Source organism: Diplotaxodon limnothrissa, linkage group LG8 (genome assembly GCF_057381915.1).
Source record: "Diplotaxodon limnothrissa isolate DT_005_m linkage group LG8, D_limnothrissa_male_GT1.1, whole genome shotgun sequence".
Lineage (NCBI taxonomy): Eukaryota > Metazoa > Chordata > Actinopteri > Cichliformes > Cichlidae > Diplotaxodon > Diplotaxodon limnothrissa.
The window spans coordinates 17,957,167-17,977,290 of NC_140603.1; the positions used below are offsets into that span (position 1 = coordinate 17,957,167).

Consider the following 20,124-nt stretch of genomic DNA (forward strand, 5'->3'; position numbering starts at 1 on the left):
CAGACATGTGACATTTGACTGTTTTGGGATGGGAACGATGGTTGCTGCTTTGAAACAGGATGGTACCAGTGAACAGGACAACGAGGTGTTATATATAGAGGTGAAGACGTCCGCCAGGTCCGCAGCACAGTCTTTTAGCACCCGGCCCAGCACTCCATCCGGCCCGGCCGCCTTCCTGGTGTTAATGCTCCGGAACACACGCCTCAGCTCATGAGTGCTCAGGACCGGAGCAGGGTCGGTTGAGGGGAGAGGGGACAGGACAGGGTCGGTGTTCTCCCTGTCAAAACGGGCATAAAAGAGATTTAGATCCTCAGCCAGAGTAGAACTGTCGGCTGAGGGTGATGGTGTTCTTCTTTTGTAGTCCGTGATAGCCCTGATGCCCTCCCAGACCTGCCTTGGGTTTGTGTTGTTCTCAAACCTGGCCTCGATACGCCTCCTGTGCTGCTGCTTGGCAGTCTTGATGCCTCTTCTCAGGTTGGCCCTGGCAGCACTGTGTGCCTCCTGGTCCCCGGATTTGAAAGCGTTGTTCCTTTCAATTATCCAAGTCTCTTGCCTTGGATTCTCCCTCTAGAAACCCATCAAGCAAACATAAAGTGATTCTAACACAAATGTTTCTTCCCCTCTCCCACAGCAGTATATCTTCTGTTAAAAATGCATTTTTGGTTTGCTCTTACTGTTTGTGTTTGTTGTCCTCTCTCTTCCAGGCAAACCAGAGTCCTATGTAGAATATTTCCGCTTAAACAGAACCACAGCAGAACTTCTGCTACTGAAGCCCATCGACAGAGAGCACTACCACAGATTTGATCTGGTGATCAAGGTGAGAAACACTGCAGCAGCAAACAAGGCAGTTTTAATGAGATTTTCTTTTTTCTTGCATGTTTCTTCTACCTCAAAGAAACCCGCCAGTTCACTCTGTAGTGCTTTTTTAATGCCTTTAATCTACAAATAGTCATCAAGTTGATCAGCAAATCTCTAAGTCCTAATAAAGACTGTTTATATTAGGTTTATTTATTTCCTGACGATTAAAAGTAGTCTGCCATGAAGACATTTAAATGATAGTCATTTTAAAGCATTCGCTATAGTAGTATGCATATATATATATATATATATATATATATATATATATATATATATATATATATATATATATATATATATATATATGCATACTACTATAGCGAATGCTTTAAAATGTATATATATATATATATATATATATATATATATATATATATTAGGGGTGCAACGATACACAAAATTCACGGTTCGGTTCGATACTTTGGTGTCACGGTTCGATATTTTTTCGATACAAAAAAAATGTTCATGCCTTTTTAATTTGTCATTTATTAAAATTATAAATATATATTTTAACTCAAAAGTTCAGTTTTTAAATTTAATGTTGCTGAAACAACAAAGTAATAAAAATAAATAAATCTATCTGATTGAGGAATCACTCATCTTTGGAAAAGAGTTTATTACAGAGAAATGGCTCTTTCCAAAATAAGAGCTATACTATCCGCTTCTTCTGGGCTATATTCTCAGCAGCATATTAAACATATCAGGTCCCCATAAGGAGAATCATGTGCTAACGGCTGTCTAAATGACTCGGGTAAAGTTTGTAGCATGCGTGCTTGTTGTTTTTGTCTGCTTTCACTTGTCTTTGCACTAGGATGATGTCGGAGTAAATGTGCAGTCATATTCGTTGTGTTCCCACTAGTGCTGTCAGCGTTAATCTCGTTGAAATGACGTTAACGCCACAACACGGCAAATCTCCGTTAACGAGCTACCGCGGATCGCCCCGTGCGTGGGGCTGGACGGCCAACACGTTAACGAGCTAACTGCGCTAACGCACTAGTTCCCACCAATGTAATTGAGCATTGCGTGGCACATCCGACATACTTTTAGTTTTGTCCATGACGCGCTTACCTTCAGGGTCATACGTCACATGAAAACCAAAATAGTTCCAAACGCCACATCTGAATGAGGGTGGGGGAGGTTCAATTTGCCATGTTGCAAGGAGAGCTTAACTTCTGTCTCACTAGCTTGCCCTGCACTCAGTGAATCTGCACTCGACTACTCCGCCTAGGCTGCACTGTCGAGTGCAGATCCACTGAGCGCTCAACACAGACAGCATCGTCAGAAGGAAAGTTGATAAAATAAATTTAAAATTTTGTATTGTTCGATACATATGCATACCAAACCGAAAGCACTGTATCGAACGGTTCAATATCGATACGAGTATTGTTGCACCCCTAATATACACACACACACACACACACATATATAATATATATATATATATGTGTGTGTATATATGTGTGTGTATATATGTGTGTGTATATATGTGTGTGTATATATATGTGTGTGTATGTATATATATATATATATATGTATGTGTGTGTGTGTGTGTGTGTATATATATATATATATATATATATATATATATATATATATACGTTACGCTACTCTCACATACTTACAGAATTTTACAACTAATAGCTCTTTCAAAAAAATGAATAAATAATGAAAGGAAAGGCAACAGAAGGGAGCAAAGTAACAGAAATACACTGGTTTTTTAATAATCCACCTGAGGTAAACTAAAAGGATTGGTACACATTTATTTGTACAAAACAATTTATTTTGCCGTTGTGAAATGAAAGAAGGACGTTTCATGACTTTAGTACAAACAATAACAGGTAAAGTAGGGTCTTTGGTCAGATACAGTATGTGACCAGCACCTCAGTGGTCACCGCCTCAGATGTTTCTTGTAACATTTAAAATCCTTCTCTAAGGACAACGATCAACTACACTCCATCAAGCCACTCTGAATGAAAGATTTATAAGTGCTGGTTTGGAGTTTGCCAGATGCATTGAAGGATTATTAGAGCATGAGGAAAAAATATGATCCGATGTGCCAAAAACTATTTGGGATGAACTCCAAGAACTCTGCCTGATGAGCACCAAGCACTGGTGTTCATTAAGCTCACTAATGCTATCCCTACAGTGAAGCATGGTTATAGCATCATAATGCTAAAAGAGCGTTTCTCACCATTAGGGACACGGAGACTGCTCAAAATTAAAAAGAATATGAACAAACCAAAACACAGTAACTGTTCATCTTTTAAGAGATCATACTCATGTGGATTTGACACAAGTCTGAATATACTTGAGTGGACTTGAAACCCACAGAATATCTATAGAAAAACCTTGAGATGGCATCCATTCTTTGTGATGAATCATGAAAGGTTTTTCCAAATAAAAGCTCTACTGGCTGCCAATGCACTGGATGAAGGGTTGGAATGCTTTTGCAAAGAAAGATTCTTGTTTTTAAAATGACAATTTCTCAAAAGCATGTTTTCGTTTGCTCATTGTCAGTTCTACATACTTCTAATGTTACGTTGCCAAAATGTAAGCAAACGTAGACAAAAAACGGGTCTCAAATTAGTACGTTAGCCCTGACCTGTAGCTGAACTTTCATTACGGATCCATGTTAGCATTTTTCACTTGTAAAATAGCAGAGAAGCCACACTATACAACTCTACTGATTACTTAAATAAACTTAAAAAAACAAAAGAAAAGAAAAAGAAAAAAAGACTGGAACTCAGAAATAAATCATCAACTCATACTTTTTCAGCAGCACTTAAACCTTTGAACTTGACTTACCAATTTCCTTAGAGAAATCATTTCATAAAATGACAGACTGATTAAACAGAATCACCAGCACAAACAAAAAAAGCACACTTGTTACTATTTTCAGCATGTGGAACTGTAATACATGGGTAGTCGCAGCATCTGTCATATCACTGTGTGTAATTTCGTCAACCACTGTAAAGACATAAAGGCTTAGCAGCGTGATTTATGGCTGGTCAGTTAGAGAAGATTCAAAGCTAAATTGGTTGTTATTACACTTTCCTCTCTCCCCTTTAGGCAGAACAGGACAACGGCCACCCCCTGCCAGCTTTCGCCAGCCTTCAAATCGAAGTTCTGGATGAAAACAACCAGGCACCCTACTTCCTGCAGCCTAGTTACCATGGCTACATCAGTGAGGCATCGCCAGTGGGAACCACCATAGCGACCAGCGCCAGCCTATCTGTACCACTGGCCATAATAGCACTGGATAATGATGTGGAGGAGGTATGATGAACATGTACAGAGCTGTGATTGATTACAAAAACAAAAACTAAATATTGTTGTTACTAATTAATCAAATTCTAACAGAGTGAAGAATGAAAATGTTCTTGTAAAACCAGAACGACGCAGCTGTTTTAAAATGGTTTGGATTTTTTAGTATGTGTAAAAACTCTTACAACATTTTGATCTGTTGAATCTACTTCTTTTATAGCTGGCACTCAATAAGACGCCTGTAGGTATCAGCTCGGTGCTTTCCTTCTATCTTGACCTTCAGAGTTCTGAGTGGTGTTAACAAGGACTGTGCTTCTAACAACAGACACATGACTCACTTATGTTAATGCTCATTGGTGTTGTGATGTTAAAGTTTACTATACTAGATGAAAACAGACCATTAGTGAGTCTGTTTTCCTGTTGTATTAGAGATCATTTACCTCTGTAGGCCTGTCAAGCTCTTTGCTATCCTACTGATTTACTTGTTGTAAATAATACAACTGCTGAAAGGCACATCCTTGATAACAGGCAGACAAAAGGCCTGTTATCTAATTGCCTACTTTTCACACAGGGGATTGAAAATAACAGCTTAAGCTAGCAGATATTTTATTTTATTTTTACAATTTTGTTTTATCAGGTGCTAGCTTACATATTAAGCTAATATTGCTGATTGAAAACACTCTCTGTTCTTCGCTCTATCTCATGTTTTCAGCAACATTGTTAAATAACAAAAAAGAGAGGGAAACTGAGTGACAGGTTAGCCAGACATGATTAGCAGCTTACATAGGACCACAAAAGCACATATTTTAATAACTTACGACTAGAGTTGGATGTCTCGAGACCGGTCTTGAGACCACTTTTACGTGGTCTTGGTCTTGTCTTGATCTCGACGGACTTTGGTCTCGGTCTTATCTTGGTCTCGCTGTCTCGGTCTTGCTGTTTCAGATCAACATAGTGGTCGGGAGATTTGGAGTCAACAGTATCCATGACACACAGTGTAACGTTCAATAATGTATCATGCGCAAAAGCTTTAGCTCTAAGAGCCGTGCTTAGAGAGTGCTTTGTAGTGAATCAGAATAGTCGACTCCCATTGAGCGAGAGCCGCAGCTCCTCAATTAATTTCCTTTCACTGCTCAGCTGTCACACAGCGACACACAGTGGCTCAGCCATGCTCAAATCCCTCCACATTGTGGATTATAATCTTCAGTTTGATGTTACAATTTTATCTATATATAAAGTATAACTGAAACCAGTTACATATTTCCCATTCTTTAGACAGTTTTTGGAGGTGATCGCTGTTTTGTCAGATGACTTTGGGGCCAGTCAGTACCATCATGTCAGCCCTCAAAAGCACACAAAAGTTAGTCTTTTTTGTCCCGGTCTTGGTCTCGGTCTTGGTCTCGCCTCAACTTGGTCTCGGTCTTGGTCTCGTCTCGACTTGGTCTTGGTCTTGGTCTTGTCTTGGTCTCGATACCCTCTGGTCTTGGTCTTGGTCTTGTCTTGGTCTCGATACCCTCTGGTCTTGGTCTTGTCTTGGTCTCGGATTAGGCGGTCTTGACTACAAGTCTACTTACGACTAATACATCTTTTTTCAGACAAAAGGAAAGGTGATTTAAGGGTCTTTGAATATGGGATGGTTGTTGGTACCAAACAGGCTGATCTGTATATTTTAGAAACTGTTAACTGACAATTCCCCACGCTACTATCTCTAGAGTTTACAGAGAATGTTCCAAAAAACAGGAAAAAATCCAGTGAGCAGCAGTTCTCTGAGCAAGTATACTTTGTTGATGCCAGAGATTAGAGGGGAATGGCCGGACTGCTTTAAGTTGATAGAAAAGCAACAAAAAATCAGGTAACCACTCTTTACAACCAAGGTCTGCAGAAGAGCATCTCTTGAACTTGAAGCAGAGGACCACTTCTGTCAGCTAAGAACAGGAAACTAAGGGTACAATTCATATGGGTGAATTCTAATCACCAAAATTGGAAAATGGAAGATTGGAAAAACATTGCCAGGTGTGCTGCAATGTTGAGATTGTAGGATTAGAATTTTGATTAAGCAACATTGTAGCATGTATCCATCCTGCCTTAGATCAGCAGTTCAGGAAAGATATGTGTGGGGATAGTTCAGTAGGTAGAGTAGTGGCCCCATGATCGGAAGGTCGGGGGTTCAACTCCACTGAACGGCTACCCTGAGGTACCCCTGAGCAAGGTACCGTCCCTACACACTGCTCCCCGGGCGCTGCATTGATGGCTGCCCACTGCTTCACTGGGTGAATGGGTTAAATGCAGAGGAACTATTTCCCCATGGGGACTAACACGCACACTTTACTTTACTTTTTTTTTTTATGGGGGTATATAATGATGTGGTGGTATATTTTCATGGCACATCCCACTGTGCATCATTTAAATGCCACAGCCTACCTGAGGATTGTTACAGACCATGTCTAGCCCTTCATGACCCAGTGACCAATCTTGTGATGGCTGCTTCCAACAGTTTAACTCGTCATATCAAACAGCTCAACTTGGTGAATGGTTTTTTGAACATGGCAATGAGCTCGCTGTATTCAAATGGCCTTTACAGTCGTCGGATCTCAACCCAGTAGAGCACGAGAGAATGTGAATGATTCTAACATGTCAATATGTACTGAACTCTCAAAGAAATGTTTCCAGCGCAAAGTAGTAAGGAAGTCCTAAAAGAAAAAATAGATTTTGGCACTGTACTAGCAAGTTGTACTAATAAAGTGTTGGTGAGTGTATATTACCTTCAGATGCCTTGCTGCTGGCGGGGCTATGTAGAACATATCGCAAAATCTAGATCTTGACAGGTCTACCAAAGCTATGACTAAACAATCAGGGCATGGGTCTATCTTCTGGTCAGCTGTTAGACGCACTTTGTATCTCTTTACCTTACTGATATAAAATCCTGCTCTCATGTAAATAAACCAGCTCTTGCCTAGAAACAAAATTAAACCATCATGTAAACAAAGCTAGAAGCATGGTGACAGTATTTAATCATACCATACAGAAATGAGGGATTGGTCTATTCAAGTGTCCATTTTCGCCGCCCTCTTTCAAGCTCTGCCGAATCTCGACTTTGTGCCTTGCTTGCAGTGTGTGAAGTGCCCTATCTAATTTCCCTCTGAATCTGGATAGTAAAACCATTTCCCTCTTAAATTGCCTCTTGGTAATGTAAGATATTTACAGTGCTGCAACATTGTTATCGCCGATGCATTCCCAGGAGCTTAGTTTGTTTAAGATGTAGCATAGGCATTTTGACAAAAACAAGCTTTGGTTCGCTGCTTTCTAAAAGACCCCAACAGCTTGGAATGGGCTTAGAGAGCATAATGTGTGCATTTGTGTGTGTTCCCGGGACTGTGTATGTGTGTGTCAAGTGATATACATTGAGTTATTTTTAATATTGCTAACCCTGGCCTTTCCTCCAGCATTAAGCACCAACAATGATGATTAGTCCTAATTGCTTTTATGTGACATCCATCACTTTTATTTATGTGTGTGCGCATACAAATGCAAGTATCTGTGTGCGCCTGTAACTGTGCTACTGTGTGTACGTGCATGCTTATTTATGACTCAATATCCACACCGGCTACATCGACAGCATTATCAGCTCCCCCCCACCCCCCCCCCACCCCACCCCACCCCACCCTACCCTGCTGAGCCAGCCTTATCTGGAATGAGAGCTCCCCTCTCTCTCTCTCCCTCATGCGCACATACACACACAAACAGACACACACACACAGAAGAGATGACTGTGTAGGTAATGTCAGAGGAGGGCTTGGATGAGGATTGCCTCTCCATCACTGAGTATAGCACCCAGACACACACCGATTGAGCCCTCTTCTTAGAAATTGTTATGTCAAGAAAACACAAGGGATGTTTTTCATTCATATTCTTAACCATCTCTTGTCCAAGCACTTCTTTGTTCACAGCTGTTTTGCTTATGAAGCGTGTGGATTCACTGTGTTTTGCCACTGATATATTCAGCTTTGTAATGTTTAAATATAATTATTTCAGAGAAACACAGTTTGAAAGCTGGCTCTTGCCTACTTTTGCCCATCAATTATCATCTTGGCCAGAAACTCTGTGTATTTTTTTTTTTAACCAATCCAGTGTACCCACTTCACTACAGGTTTGCATGTATAGTAATTAATGTAGATGATAGTGAGACATGAGGGAACGGTATCTGAGTGCAAGCGATCCCCCAGCAGAGGATTTAAGGGTAAAAACAAAAAGTTAAATGTTGTAATGTTGTTATGTCTCTCTTCAACAGACACGGGATCCGCAGCTTCAATTCTCACTGGACAGCTATTCTCATGTTTTCTCTGTATCTGCTACTGGAATCAAAAGATACCTCACTCTGGTGCAGCCTGTCGACAGAGAGACACAAGACTCCTACACATTCACGGTACTCTATGGGCTTGATGTCTGTGTGCACTACACAAAGTGTTTGCATGTGAGGGGAAAAGCGATAGATAAGTGTCTGAATGCATTTGAATAACTCCCCTTCAAAGTCAGATAAAAGCAGGGATCTTGGGAAAAACAAATAAAAAAATCTCACGAAAAGAAGTGAAAAATGGAAATAAAATGACACCAGAGGAATACGCAGAAAAATAAAAATATGCTTGGGTTTCTTAACCTATGCTTGAGCCTGAATTTAAGCCATTTTAGCAGTAAGGCGAGAGAAGCGAGATAAAGTGAGGAGTGGAGAAAATGCAGAGGATGTGAGTACAGGTGAAGCACACACACAAAAAAAGCAGATTAGAAAGAAGAGGGCAGAGGGTTACAGAGAACACAAACAACACACCGACTGTGGAGGGAGGCATATAGAGAGGCCTGAAGTAAGAAAATCATGAGAAGGCGAAGGAAAAGGGCAAACATGGAAGGAATTTCTTCAACCTTCATATGTTTTTAAAAGTTGATTTGATTTTCTGTCCTAACAGTGCTTCTAAAAAATGAGTTTTAAATGACAGTATTAATTATTATACTGTCACTAGTAATTAATGCCTTTGTTGCTTACTGTAGAAATGAATGTAGCAAACAAGACTAATTACAGTGATTACAGTCCTTCTGTGTCCACATCTTTCCCTATTTTTTCTGTCTACCTGGTGCGTTTTCTTCATTTTCCCCTCCTTGTTTTTGTGGAATCTAATCCAGCAGCGTCTTCATTGGTAGGGCGCATGTAAGCTGCCCAATGTCAAGCAGAGTATCAAAATGTATCTCAGTATATGATGTACTGCATTGTTACTTCACACAGCAGCTGTTATCTGACAAGCTCAGGCTGGTAACTCTGGCAGTGTGTGTTTGTGTGTGTGTGTGTGCACGTGTGGGACTGTATGCGGCTCTATGTGTCCTTGAGTGTGTATTCAGCAATTTGGGAGTTAGAGATGGAAAAAGCAGAAGGCCTGGTGTATTGATTTAAAGGCAGAGGTGTACAGTAATCATCATGAAGCCTTGGAGGAGAAATTAAACTCAAGGCAGAGAGAGATATGAGAAATGGTGGGTGATTTTCATTTGAAGGAGTGAATCAGCTTCTTGGCAGATGAGCTTGTGGAGAAGATTGGTATCAGCGAAGAAACTTCTTTCCTGCCGATATTCGCTTTGAATGATTTCTAAAACATGGCTGAAATGCACATTTTCGCTTGAATTTTTCTGCTACTGACTCATTTATGGGCGAGTGGAGGGACATTGGGGGAAAAAAAGATGAAACCAGGCACGGTCATAAACAAAATTTGTCATGGATGTGAAGCGCTTTAATTGACTTTTGAATGCTTTGAACATCTCAGAGCATGAACTAAAGGACAGGGGAGACTAAAAACATGCTTGTGACATTAAAGTTGATTTAAAAACAAACAACATACTTAACGTGATTAATTTTATCTAAGTTAATCGAGCTCCTAAGACTTGAACGACAATCAGTTTTCGACATTTCTCTCATGTCGAGTTGAGCTTTTTTCGTGTTTGTACCTATGAAGCCACAAAAACTGATGTTGCAAAACACAATAATAAAGAACAGGCTCTACTTAGAGGAGCTCAGCAGTTTGCTTTCAGAAAAACATTACTGCTCACTTGATAGTAAGCAAAAGCCAGCCAGCTTCACCTTTATTGTACAGTATCCTTTCAGTCTTCTTTATACGAGGTTGACTAAGCATAACTCTCACTGTTAATGCTATTTCTTATTTATATGCATTTTTAAATAAATGTATGCATTATAAATGGCGATAGTTACCGGGAGTACTCTTGCGTGTAGGTTAAATTAGAGACAGCCAGCACTGATTAAAGAGTTTCCACAGTTTCCATTATTTTCCTTTCTGTACACAGATTTTGTAATTCTTTAATGTCCCTTCTTTTGGTAAATACTGTGAAGCATCTTGTAACTACACTCTCTTTATTGGGTACATCTCTTTGCTTGTTAATGCATATTTCTAATCAGACAGCATCCGAATGGAATAGAATAGAAATGAAAATTGAGTATTTTGCAAACTTCTGTTGAATGCTAAATTTTGAAGCACAGTGTCTACAGCAGAAGAAGACCACTCCAGGTGTCACTCCTTTCAGTTAGGGACACTTAGGGAAACTGAGGCTACAACTCATCCAACTTGGCTTAGGGTATATGGCATAAACAGCATGGATCCATCCTGCCTTGTATCAACGGTTCACGCTGGTGGGGGTGGTGTAGTAGTGTGGGAGATATATATTTTTTCCCCAGCAGAATTTTGGACCCAATAGCACCAACTGAGCGTAGTTTAAACACCTGCGTTTCGTTGCTGATCACGTCCATCCTTCTATGACCACGGTGTACCGATTTTTTAACGTATATTCTGTGTCACAAAGCTCAGATGATTTCAAACTGGTTTCTTGAACATGATAATGAGTTCACTGTGCCCTCCACAGTCACCCGTTTTCAATGCAATAGAGCACCTTTGGGTTGTGGTGGAACCCAAAGATCTGGAGCAACCGTGTGATGCTATCACCTCAATGACCAAAGTCTATGCTTAATATTTCCAACACCTTGGTGATTCTGTGCAATGAATTGTACTTAAGACAAAAAAGGGGGTCCAACTCAGTATTTCAAGATAAAACTAATGAAGTAACGTCATTTAAAAATAACGTTATTATTATTCTTGTTATCAAAAGAATCCTACACCTTAATTTTTTTTAAGAGAAATACAAAGTTAAGGAAACTCAAGATGTCAAGCACAGATTCAGTGCATAGTCCACCCGCCTTCTCATCAGCAGGCCTCTCAAAATCAAGACTGTGTTTTTTTTTAAAAGAAGGAACACTTTGGCTCTTTGCTTTGTTAACTGTTTCTTTTTCTGCCTTTGTCTCAGCTTGTAGCATCAGACGGTGTCCAGGAGAGCACTGCAGTTACCGTGGCCATAACAGTGTTGGATGCTAATGACAACACTCCAACCTTTCCTAACGTTTCCTATAATGTGAACCTGTTTATCGACATGATGCCTGGAGAAGCCGTGTTACAGGTACACACTGTCGAACGCATACAGGTTAATAACACATCTAGTCTGTGGCAGCTTTAGCAGCATGATTCGTTAAAGCTTTTCTTGGAGCATGTTGTGAGTGTTTGGACATGAATCACATTTGTGTGTGTGTGTGTGTGTGTGTGTGTGTGTGTGTGTGTGTGTGTGTGTGTGTGTGTGTGTGTGTGTATGCGTCTTTTCCTAGCTGTCAGCATTTGACCCCGATGCAGGTCAAAACGGTCTCATCACGTATCGGATTTTGGCTGGTCACCAAGGACACTTTGTCATAGGCAACAGGTAAATTGATGAGTGGCATTGTTTTTGTTTTATTTACTTTTTAGCATTGAGGGAATATGCTTCTTTGCTATTTTGTTGCAATTTTGAAGAGTGAAATCTCTAGCAGTAACCATTAATCGCTCAGCTAAACATAAAGGCTCTAAAAAGGTGAAACCGCTCGCCCGCACCAATCTATGCGGAAATAAAAAAAATTGTATAGGCCTAACAATGACAATGAGTCACTTGGGATTTATTGTGGCCTTAAGGTTGCCAGCAAACCAACACAGCATTGCAGTGGATAGAACTCCTGCTTAAGATGTTGCTTGGTATAAGTGCTTTAGACATTGGATCGAGAATACAAATAAATGTAGTAGTTAAATTGTCAGGCTTTTGCAAACTATGCATGTTAGAAATAATAGCATAATGGAAGTTATGTTGGTGATTTTCTTGAATAGCTCAGGTAAAGTTAGAAAATCCACTATGAAAGTGTGATAAGTATTTATAATCAGATAAATGTAACTATTTCCACAGCAGTGGGATCATCACTGTGGCACCAGGCGTGCAGCTAAGTGTTGGGCAGAGCTATGCGTTGACCGTAGAAGCCATGGACAACGGGCCTGAACCCCACCGAAGGTAGGGGTTTCTCACTTTGTGATTCGCCGGGTATTTTCTTTCTGTCTGGTGATGAAACTCAAAAGGTCATCAGATTTCCGGAGCGTCCACACTCATCGTCAGACACGGCACATCTCTGTCTGTCGCTTCCCACTTTGTTACCCCTCTCCTGTCACTCTTTCTGTTCGCCATTTTCAGACAAGTTGTTTTCATTCTTAGAAATATATATATCTTAAATTATAGTTTTAAATCGGAATAGAGCTGAAAAGGAGTCTGAAACAAGAAAATGGATAGTGTGAGCGTGAGGGGGGGGAAGAAACAATGCAGAATAAAAGGGTGCCTCAAGACACCCTCTTCTTGAGAGCAGAGAGAAAATTATACTGTCTCTGACTCCAAAAAGGAACGATTTTAACAAATACTGACATACGTGGCATCTGAAATACCACAGAGAGAGGTAGAAAGCAAATGTAGTGCACTATGGTCTGTTGCCTTCGAGGGGTACGGACAGACTTGGGAACACGGCTTTTTAAATATTTTCTTCTATCCTGTTTCCTGCTCTGCATCTCTACATCATTAATTGAATCAGTAAGGACCATAACTTTAAGCAAATCACAATTCCCTGCCGTTCTCCAACCAGCTTTATTAAATGGAAAAGGCAGCTGCTCCTAATACATTTTAAACTCTTTGTAAGTATTGATTTGCGTAGCTATAGTCTGGCAGAGATGTGAAATTTTAGTTTCAAGCAGTTACCGTACAATATTTGAGAACAGAAGCAAATCCAACCATTGAACCACTCACCCACTGGAACACACATTGATGTAGCAGCTGCACTCTCGGAGAGTTTGATTTTTTTGAGTGTTTTGTGCCGCTCCATGCTGCAACTTGACGCAAGAAACAAAAGAGACTCACTGGGAGCAAGCCATGAGCTTTTGTGTATAACAGTTACGCTTAGACTTTTTGATGTACGTCATCCTTCTTTTTGTGTTCCACTTAGTTTTGTTTTTTTGTTTGTTTTCTTGTCTTGTTGTATATCATCAGATAGAGGAACACCATAAAGAAGACTGCACAAAAGCATCAGAGTAATTGGCATCAATGAAAACAAAAGTCATACTCGCTGATCTACATCACCACACAGCTTTCTGATACTCGATGGGTGTTGTTCTTTGTATTCTGCACTTGGGAATAGCGCAGCAAAAGGACAAATTAACACTGTGTGTCCTTGTAGAAAGGACAAACAAGCCGAGTCCCTGCTTTACAAATGAGAAGCACAGAACAAAAGCAACACTTGGGTGCAAACATGGGGAAACATTTAATCAAGACTCTTTTTTTTTTTTTCCTTTACACACCGCTTGAGGAAAAAGAACAGGGCAATACCCAGGTGATTATCACTTGTTAGGCAGGCTGCTATAACAGGAAGTCAGTCTTTTTAAATTGATGTAAGATGAGCAGGTCAGTGGGAGATATATCTGAATTTCTGATTATAAAATACATTTGAGGATGTGATTGAATACTTGGACATTTAATTTGAACTGTCAGTGGGCACAGGTGGAGACTTCTGCTCTCTTTAGAAACCTGACAAAAATGCACCTGTATTCAATCAGCTCCCCTGAGACGTGGTTAAAATGCTGGAAGGTGTAAAATGAACGTTTTTGCATATGGTAAGGTCTGTGTATCAGCAGTGTGCAGCATCAGTAGTGTAGTGTCACTCCAAATAAAGTATCTGCACCTAAATTTCATTCAGATATTCCCACAGCTCTGACAGAATAACGCACTGTGCTCATGCACTATTATGTATGCAAACGTATGTGCTGGTGCTTGTGCAAGATTTGAGAATACAGTGCAGCTCAGCTCACTTATGATGTATAAGGTAAGAGCTTCATTAATAAATAAATAATGTATTTTGATAGTTGACATTTTGATTAGAGGTAATATTGTACATGTAGTTTGGGAAATGAACACTCAAATGCAAATATTAAACTTTAGCTTGCGAATTTTTAACTGAAGATTTCAACTGTGACTATGGGAAACCTGCATCACAGACAGATCAATTGATAAATTTCATATAAATGGCAAAAAATGTATTGTGCCACATGTTTAAATACATGTGTCTCATACTGAAGGTACAGTATCTAATAAACTCTGAAGAAAGACTTCCAAAACAGTTGGAAGCAAGAAATTAACTTTAGCTCGCGTCTTATTAGCCTGACCTGTCACAGACATGTTACATAATTGTAACGCAACCTTTGCTTGGTTTTAGCGTAAAGAAATTATTTAAGAATACATTTCCTAAATTGCAGTTGGCCGTTTTGTGATTTTGGTTGCTATGCATTGGAGAAATTGCGCTGATTGGATGAAGTAACTTAATTTTTACTTAGACAATAAATCATAGAGGTTACTGCCATAACACTTTCACAATGTTAAATTTACCAGACAGAAACATCAGAAATATCCAGACCATATGGGTTACCTCTGGATATCAGACACTGTTGTGCCCTTGTGCTTTGTGTTTTACTATTAACGTCAAACAGTAGTTACATTTCTGATTGCATTTTGGGAAGCTAATGTAAATGTAAATAATGTAAAAAATAAAACGTGCAATGCCTTTCATCTCAAGCTTCCAAAGTTCAGGTACTTTATAAAGCATTAAAGTTTTTTGCATTTTCTGACCTGCTTACTGCCCTCACATTTACTCTGAATCAACCTACCAACTCTAATACATTAATTGAGCAAGACTGATAGTATCTAATGTGTAGAGCAAGAATAATGTATGGCTTGCATGCCACATTGCTTTTCTGGAGCAATATTTCTCAGTCATTCCAAAACTAGAATCCTTTTTTATCCTTCTAGCCATGAAGCTGCCAAATCAATATAGAATGTGAACTTCTGCAGATTGAGGTGGTTCCAGTGATTGGCATGGAGATTGTCCCCAAATTTCCCCAGACCCCCGTTTATCTCAGCTGAAAATGTAACCTGACAAATCAATATCTCTCTGTGCTACAGATTTGTTAAAACTATAAATCTGGACTCAGAATGAGCTGTGTCCTCATTATGATGGCAGCTAACAAAAACAAAAGAGAGCATTTTTTAAAGTATCGCGTTAGGCGTCTGGAACTTTTAATAATGAAATAAATCACCACAAGAGAGAGAGAAGATAACACAGATGAAGATGTTAGATAAAAAGTGAATTTGCAAAAAAGAGATCATTTTTACTGTACCTTACGTGTCATGTAGTGAATTATGAAAGGGAGCACAAGTGATGTGACTTATCAACTACAGCTAGCAAGCTTAGTTAACAAGGTGCATTGACTGTGTGCATCACCCAGACATCAATATTTGCTAATTAGTGCTAAGTAAGATGAAAAAAAGAATACTAAAAATTCACTCACTGAAACTGAAGCAGAGACCTTTGAATGTGATGTGTATGCGGTTTTTTTACATTTAGCTGATAAATTAATTCGCATCAAAAGGCACCAACGCCATATACACAATCAAAAGGTCCAGTTCAGTAATTTTAATTAGCTGAGGTGAAAAAAGCCAACAGCTATAACCACCAGTATTAATTGCCTTTTAGTCAAAGATTATCCTTGGCTTTTAGCAATTCAGTCAGGTAAGCATTTAAAAATTCAGCCCCATGCAGTTAGCATGAAAAGGGAGGTCAAGACTATATCTACCAGGCTGCAATGTTTTTTAATGCTCTTAACTTTTCTATGGAGACGTTTGAAGACAGCTTTAAGAAACAAGAGTTTTTGACACTTCTGCTTCAAGGTTTTCCAGCCCTGGAGTTTACCTGTTTATGTCAAGATTAATACTATACTAGGACATACACCAAGAAGATCGTCAGTTTCAGATCATCAAACAATTTTCATGTTAGACAAAGATAACCAGAGAAAATATGAAATGCACTTTATTAATTAAAAAAAAAAGATTATCCAAACCTGCCTAACCTAATAACTGGAACTACAATCAAGCCATATGCAATAACTGCTAATGAGTGGATCACTGGATCACAGGAATTGTAGCCCAGTCTTCTTTGCCGAAATATTTTAATTCAACCACATTGGATGATTTTCATGAAAGGCCTGTTTAAGGTCAGCATCTCAATCTGATTTAAGTCTGGGCATTGACTAGGGCACTCCAAAAACTTTCAATTTTTGAGAGCAGAATTCACAATTCCATCAATTACAAGTTATCCAGGGCCTGAATCTGCAAAGCAGCCTGTTTGTTCTGTAGATATCATTCTGGGGTCTTTTGTGACCTCAGGAGTGGGTTGTTAATGTGATTTGAGGGAATTTTTAAGGTAGGTTCATCACTGTTCCAAGTTTTCTCCATTTGTAGATAATGGCACGCCTTTGGGTTATCCCCTTCTAGAATGATAGATGTCAATGACTTTGTTTATCAGCTGTTTATCAGCTTGGGGTTACTTTTTTACAAAGGGTCAGGTAGGTTTCCATAATTTGTCACTATTTATAAATAAAATGATTTAAAAACGACATTTTGTATTTACTCAGGTTGTCTTTTTCTAATATTGAAATTAGTTTGATGATCTGAAATTCATCATCATGGTACTGTATAGGTGCAAACATGAATGCATTGGGTATTGAAGCTTTGGAAAACTTTGAGTCTTAATTACATTTCATGTGCCACACATTCTCATTGAGCAGTGGAAAGGGTTAGGGAGAGGTTTGTGGTTTGTATTGCTGGCTTGCATTGAAAATAACAAGTAGTCAGTCCATTCTACATTGTCTACAGGAACCTGATGCTAATTTGATCATACTTGTGAACAAATGTGTTGAGGGTAGCCTAAATGTTAAACAGGAGTCCATGGGTTTTTGCTTAGAACTGCCATTTAATGCCAAAAACATTAAATATATAGCTTGACACTTAATTGAATAATGATTTGTTGGACAACCAAACTTTAAAAGTCTAAACAGGTTATTTGTGTTTCCCATCGATCTGAATGGTGACTCGAAGCTGAAGCGAGGTCAGTTGCTTATAAATTTGTGTGCCGACCATTGTTCTCGAGATTAAGCATCTGCCTTCTCTTTTAATTTGTGTCAAAGAACATAAGGTAGGTGATTAAAAGAACAGATTGTGGTTTTGTGTTTGTGTGCCTGCAAGGAGAAGCATTCATATACAACCATATCTGTGACCGGATTCTAGGATGTCAAACTTGAAGGCGAAATAAGTCTCAGTTACAGTATAAACCATGTCTGAATCATCTGCAGTCAATCGGTTTTCATCAATAATGCCTGAATTGTGCTAATAAAATGCTGGCTCTCAGTCTCTCTGGTGGCTTACATTTTCCAGCCTTCATGTAGTTCTTTATTTATTTATAGTTGTGAGTGTAAACAGATTTTGTGGGCTATTGTTTAGACCCGGGTTTCTTTGGCGTTTTCAATCGATGATCCAGTTTGAGTGGAGTTAATCTCTCGCTTCTCCCCTTGCTGAAACTCAGCACTCTCACCAAGTAGAAACACAAGCTAAATCCCTGCAGTTTCTTTTTCTCTTAAATTCATGATCGGTCGAGCTTGATGTTAAAAGCAGGAAATGGGTGTAATAAAGCTTTTCAAACCTGTTAATGTAGGGTTAGTATTTAAGACTGTAATTTATGAGAGTGGTGGCACTTGTTTTTGCAATTTAATCCAAACAATCTTCCGTCTGCCGCTGTGGGCCACAACACTAATAAGAAATTAATTCTAATAAAATAAAATGCGCAAAGCTTACTGATGCACTGATGGTTTGGTCAGTGCTAGCTCACGCAGTGCAGATGAAAACTATCCATTCTTAAATGGACTTCAAATAGCCGTGGTGATTTTATATAATGAGTTTTGGGACCTGTGTTTGCAATAAAATGCTTTGATTATTTGCATTAGATGGCTGTCGATGTACTAAAACTTATAACACCTTGTTTAAACATTATCGTGCTTCATGCAAGTGTTTAAACCACCTACTACTTTACATTCGTCTTCAGCAAATCTGGACATACAGTAAACTAATTTCTAATGAAACCATGAAAAAACGATACAAATAAAACAGTAAAGTACATCTCACATTGTTATTTTATGGGTGATGGGTAATATATAAGAAGAAAGGAATTTTGTCCCTGCACTGCAGTCATTACTATAGTCTCCCTAAGCTCTTGTGGATCTGAATATGTTAAGAATCACTGCAAAATCAACTAAATTATCTATAATCGTGTAGCACATCCCAGTGAGTACTGAAATACCAAAAGAATACAACAGGCTGTTTATAATGCCATAAATAAGCAGTCAATTTTAGGTCATTACAGTGACATGTTCATTTGGAATAAGTGTTATGCTGATTAAGCAAAAAAAAAAGTGTGACTACATTTTACAAAATAAAGCTGTCAGACCTTAAATCTTCATTTTATCACCATTTTTCATTTCTTAGACTTGTTTCTGGGAAATTTTTCTATTTTTGCTTTTAAAAACATTATTCAGGCATTATAATTTCATCATCCATTTTAATCACATTTCCACATTTAGTTTATTTAATACTGTTTACTGAATGTGTGGCTTAATTGAATTCATTTCCATCTGCTTTTTTTGGTATGTAGAATGATATAGATTCTTATATTATAGTTTTATGTCTTTTAATGCAGGGTTAGTTGAAGTTTAGTTAGGTTTAATTGAATTGGTTTACATTAGGGATGCAAAGACTGCAATTTTCGTGCCTGGTTTTGAATTCCGAGTTTTTGCTGATATAAATTTTCACCTATTTTGGTTTTCTTTCTAAGAGCATTAACTGACGGCATGAATAAACAAACTTAAAATTATTATTATTATTATTATTACTTTCAGTGGAATAGTGGTATTTTCATGCAAAAATTATCAAACATTATCATTTTCTTCAAACTGAGAAAAATTACAGGATTTTCTCTCAAACTGAAAATTAAGTGGTTTGGTGGTGGAAAGAGCTCCAAATAATTAAGTAAAAATTGCTGCACACCCACCTTATCTTTGCTGTATTTGGCTTGTGGTTGGTTAAAGTGAGTTCTGCATACACTTTAGCTATAGCCACTTTCCCTTTGGTAGCTTCATTAAAATACCCATGTTTAGCTAAATTTAAGTGCTTTTACAGACATGGTTTACTTTGGTGAACTCTGTGTCTTCATAGGTAAAGTCTGTGTCTTTGCCTATGTTGCTGTTTGCATGTTTTGCATGCATGAAACAGACTGTGAAGTGGACGAGCTGGTCACCAATCAGATCCAAGCATGCTAGAAAGCAGCTGGTCAATACATGGTTTTAGCTACTGTGACATCACCTATTAGTTTCTGAAGTCTCATTTTAAAACACCTCCAGTTTAGCATTTCAACCGTTGCCTTCTAAGTTGCCAAAGAAACAGATGTGACCAAGAAGAATGAGTCTCATTAACTAATGACTTGTGATTTTGTGACATTTTACAAGATTTACAAAACAGAGTAAATCTTTTTATTCAGTATGAACAAAAATGAGTAACTCAGCCCATAAAATCAACTGGAAAATGTTTAAAGAGGTCAAGACAGGAAGATAGACTTCTGCAGGACAACCATAGCTATCACCATTTGGTAGCCTTCAGGTGGAAAGCTGGTTTTTAGGCATTTCTGCATTCTACCCTGGA

General features: G+C 38.7%; 1 protein-coding gene across 3 annotated transcripts in view; it reads left to right on the forward strand.

Annotated features, from left to right (window-relative positions):
- LOC146626696 (protocadherin-15-like) overlaps positions 1–20,124 on the forward strand; it is a 200,125-nt gene that overhangs the window by 55,231 nt on the left and 124,770 nt on the right. For all 3 annotated transcript variants that reach the window (XM_085360748.1, XM_085360746.1, XM_085360747.1), the window contains exons 10-15: positions 705–817; positions 3,928–4,134; positions 8,411–8,545; positions 11,470–11,619; positions 11,822–11,913; positions 12,424–12,525. In XM_085360748.1, coding sequence (XP_085216874.1) covers positions 705–817; positions 3,928–4,134; positions 8,411–8,545; positions 11,470–11,619; positions 11,822–11,913; positions 12,424–12,525 — 799 coding nt within the window. The remainder of the gene's footprint in view (positions 1–704; positions 818–3,927; positions 4,135–8,410; positions 8,546–11,469; positions 11,620–11,821; positions 11,914–12,423; positions 12,526–20,124) is intronic.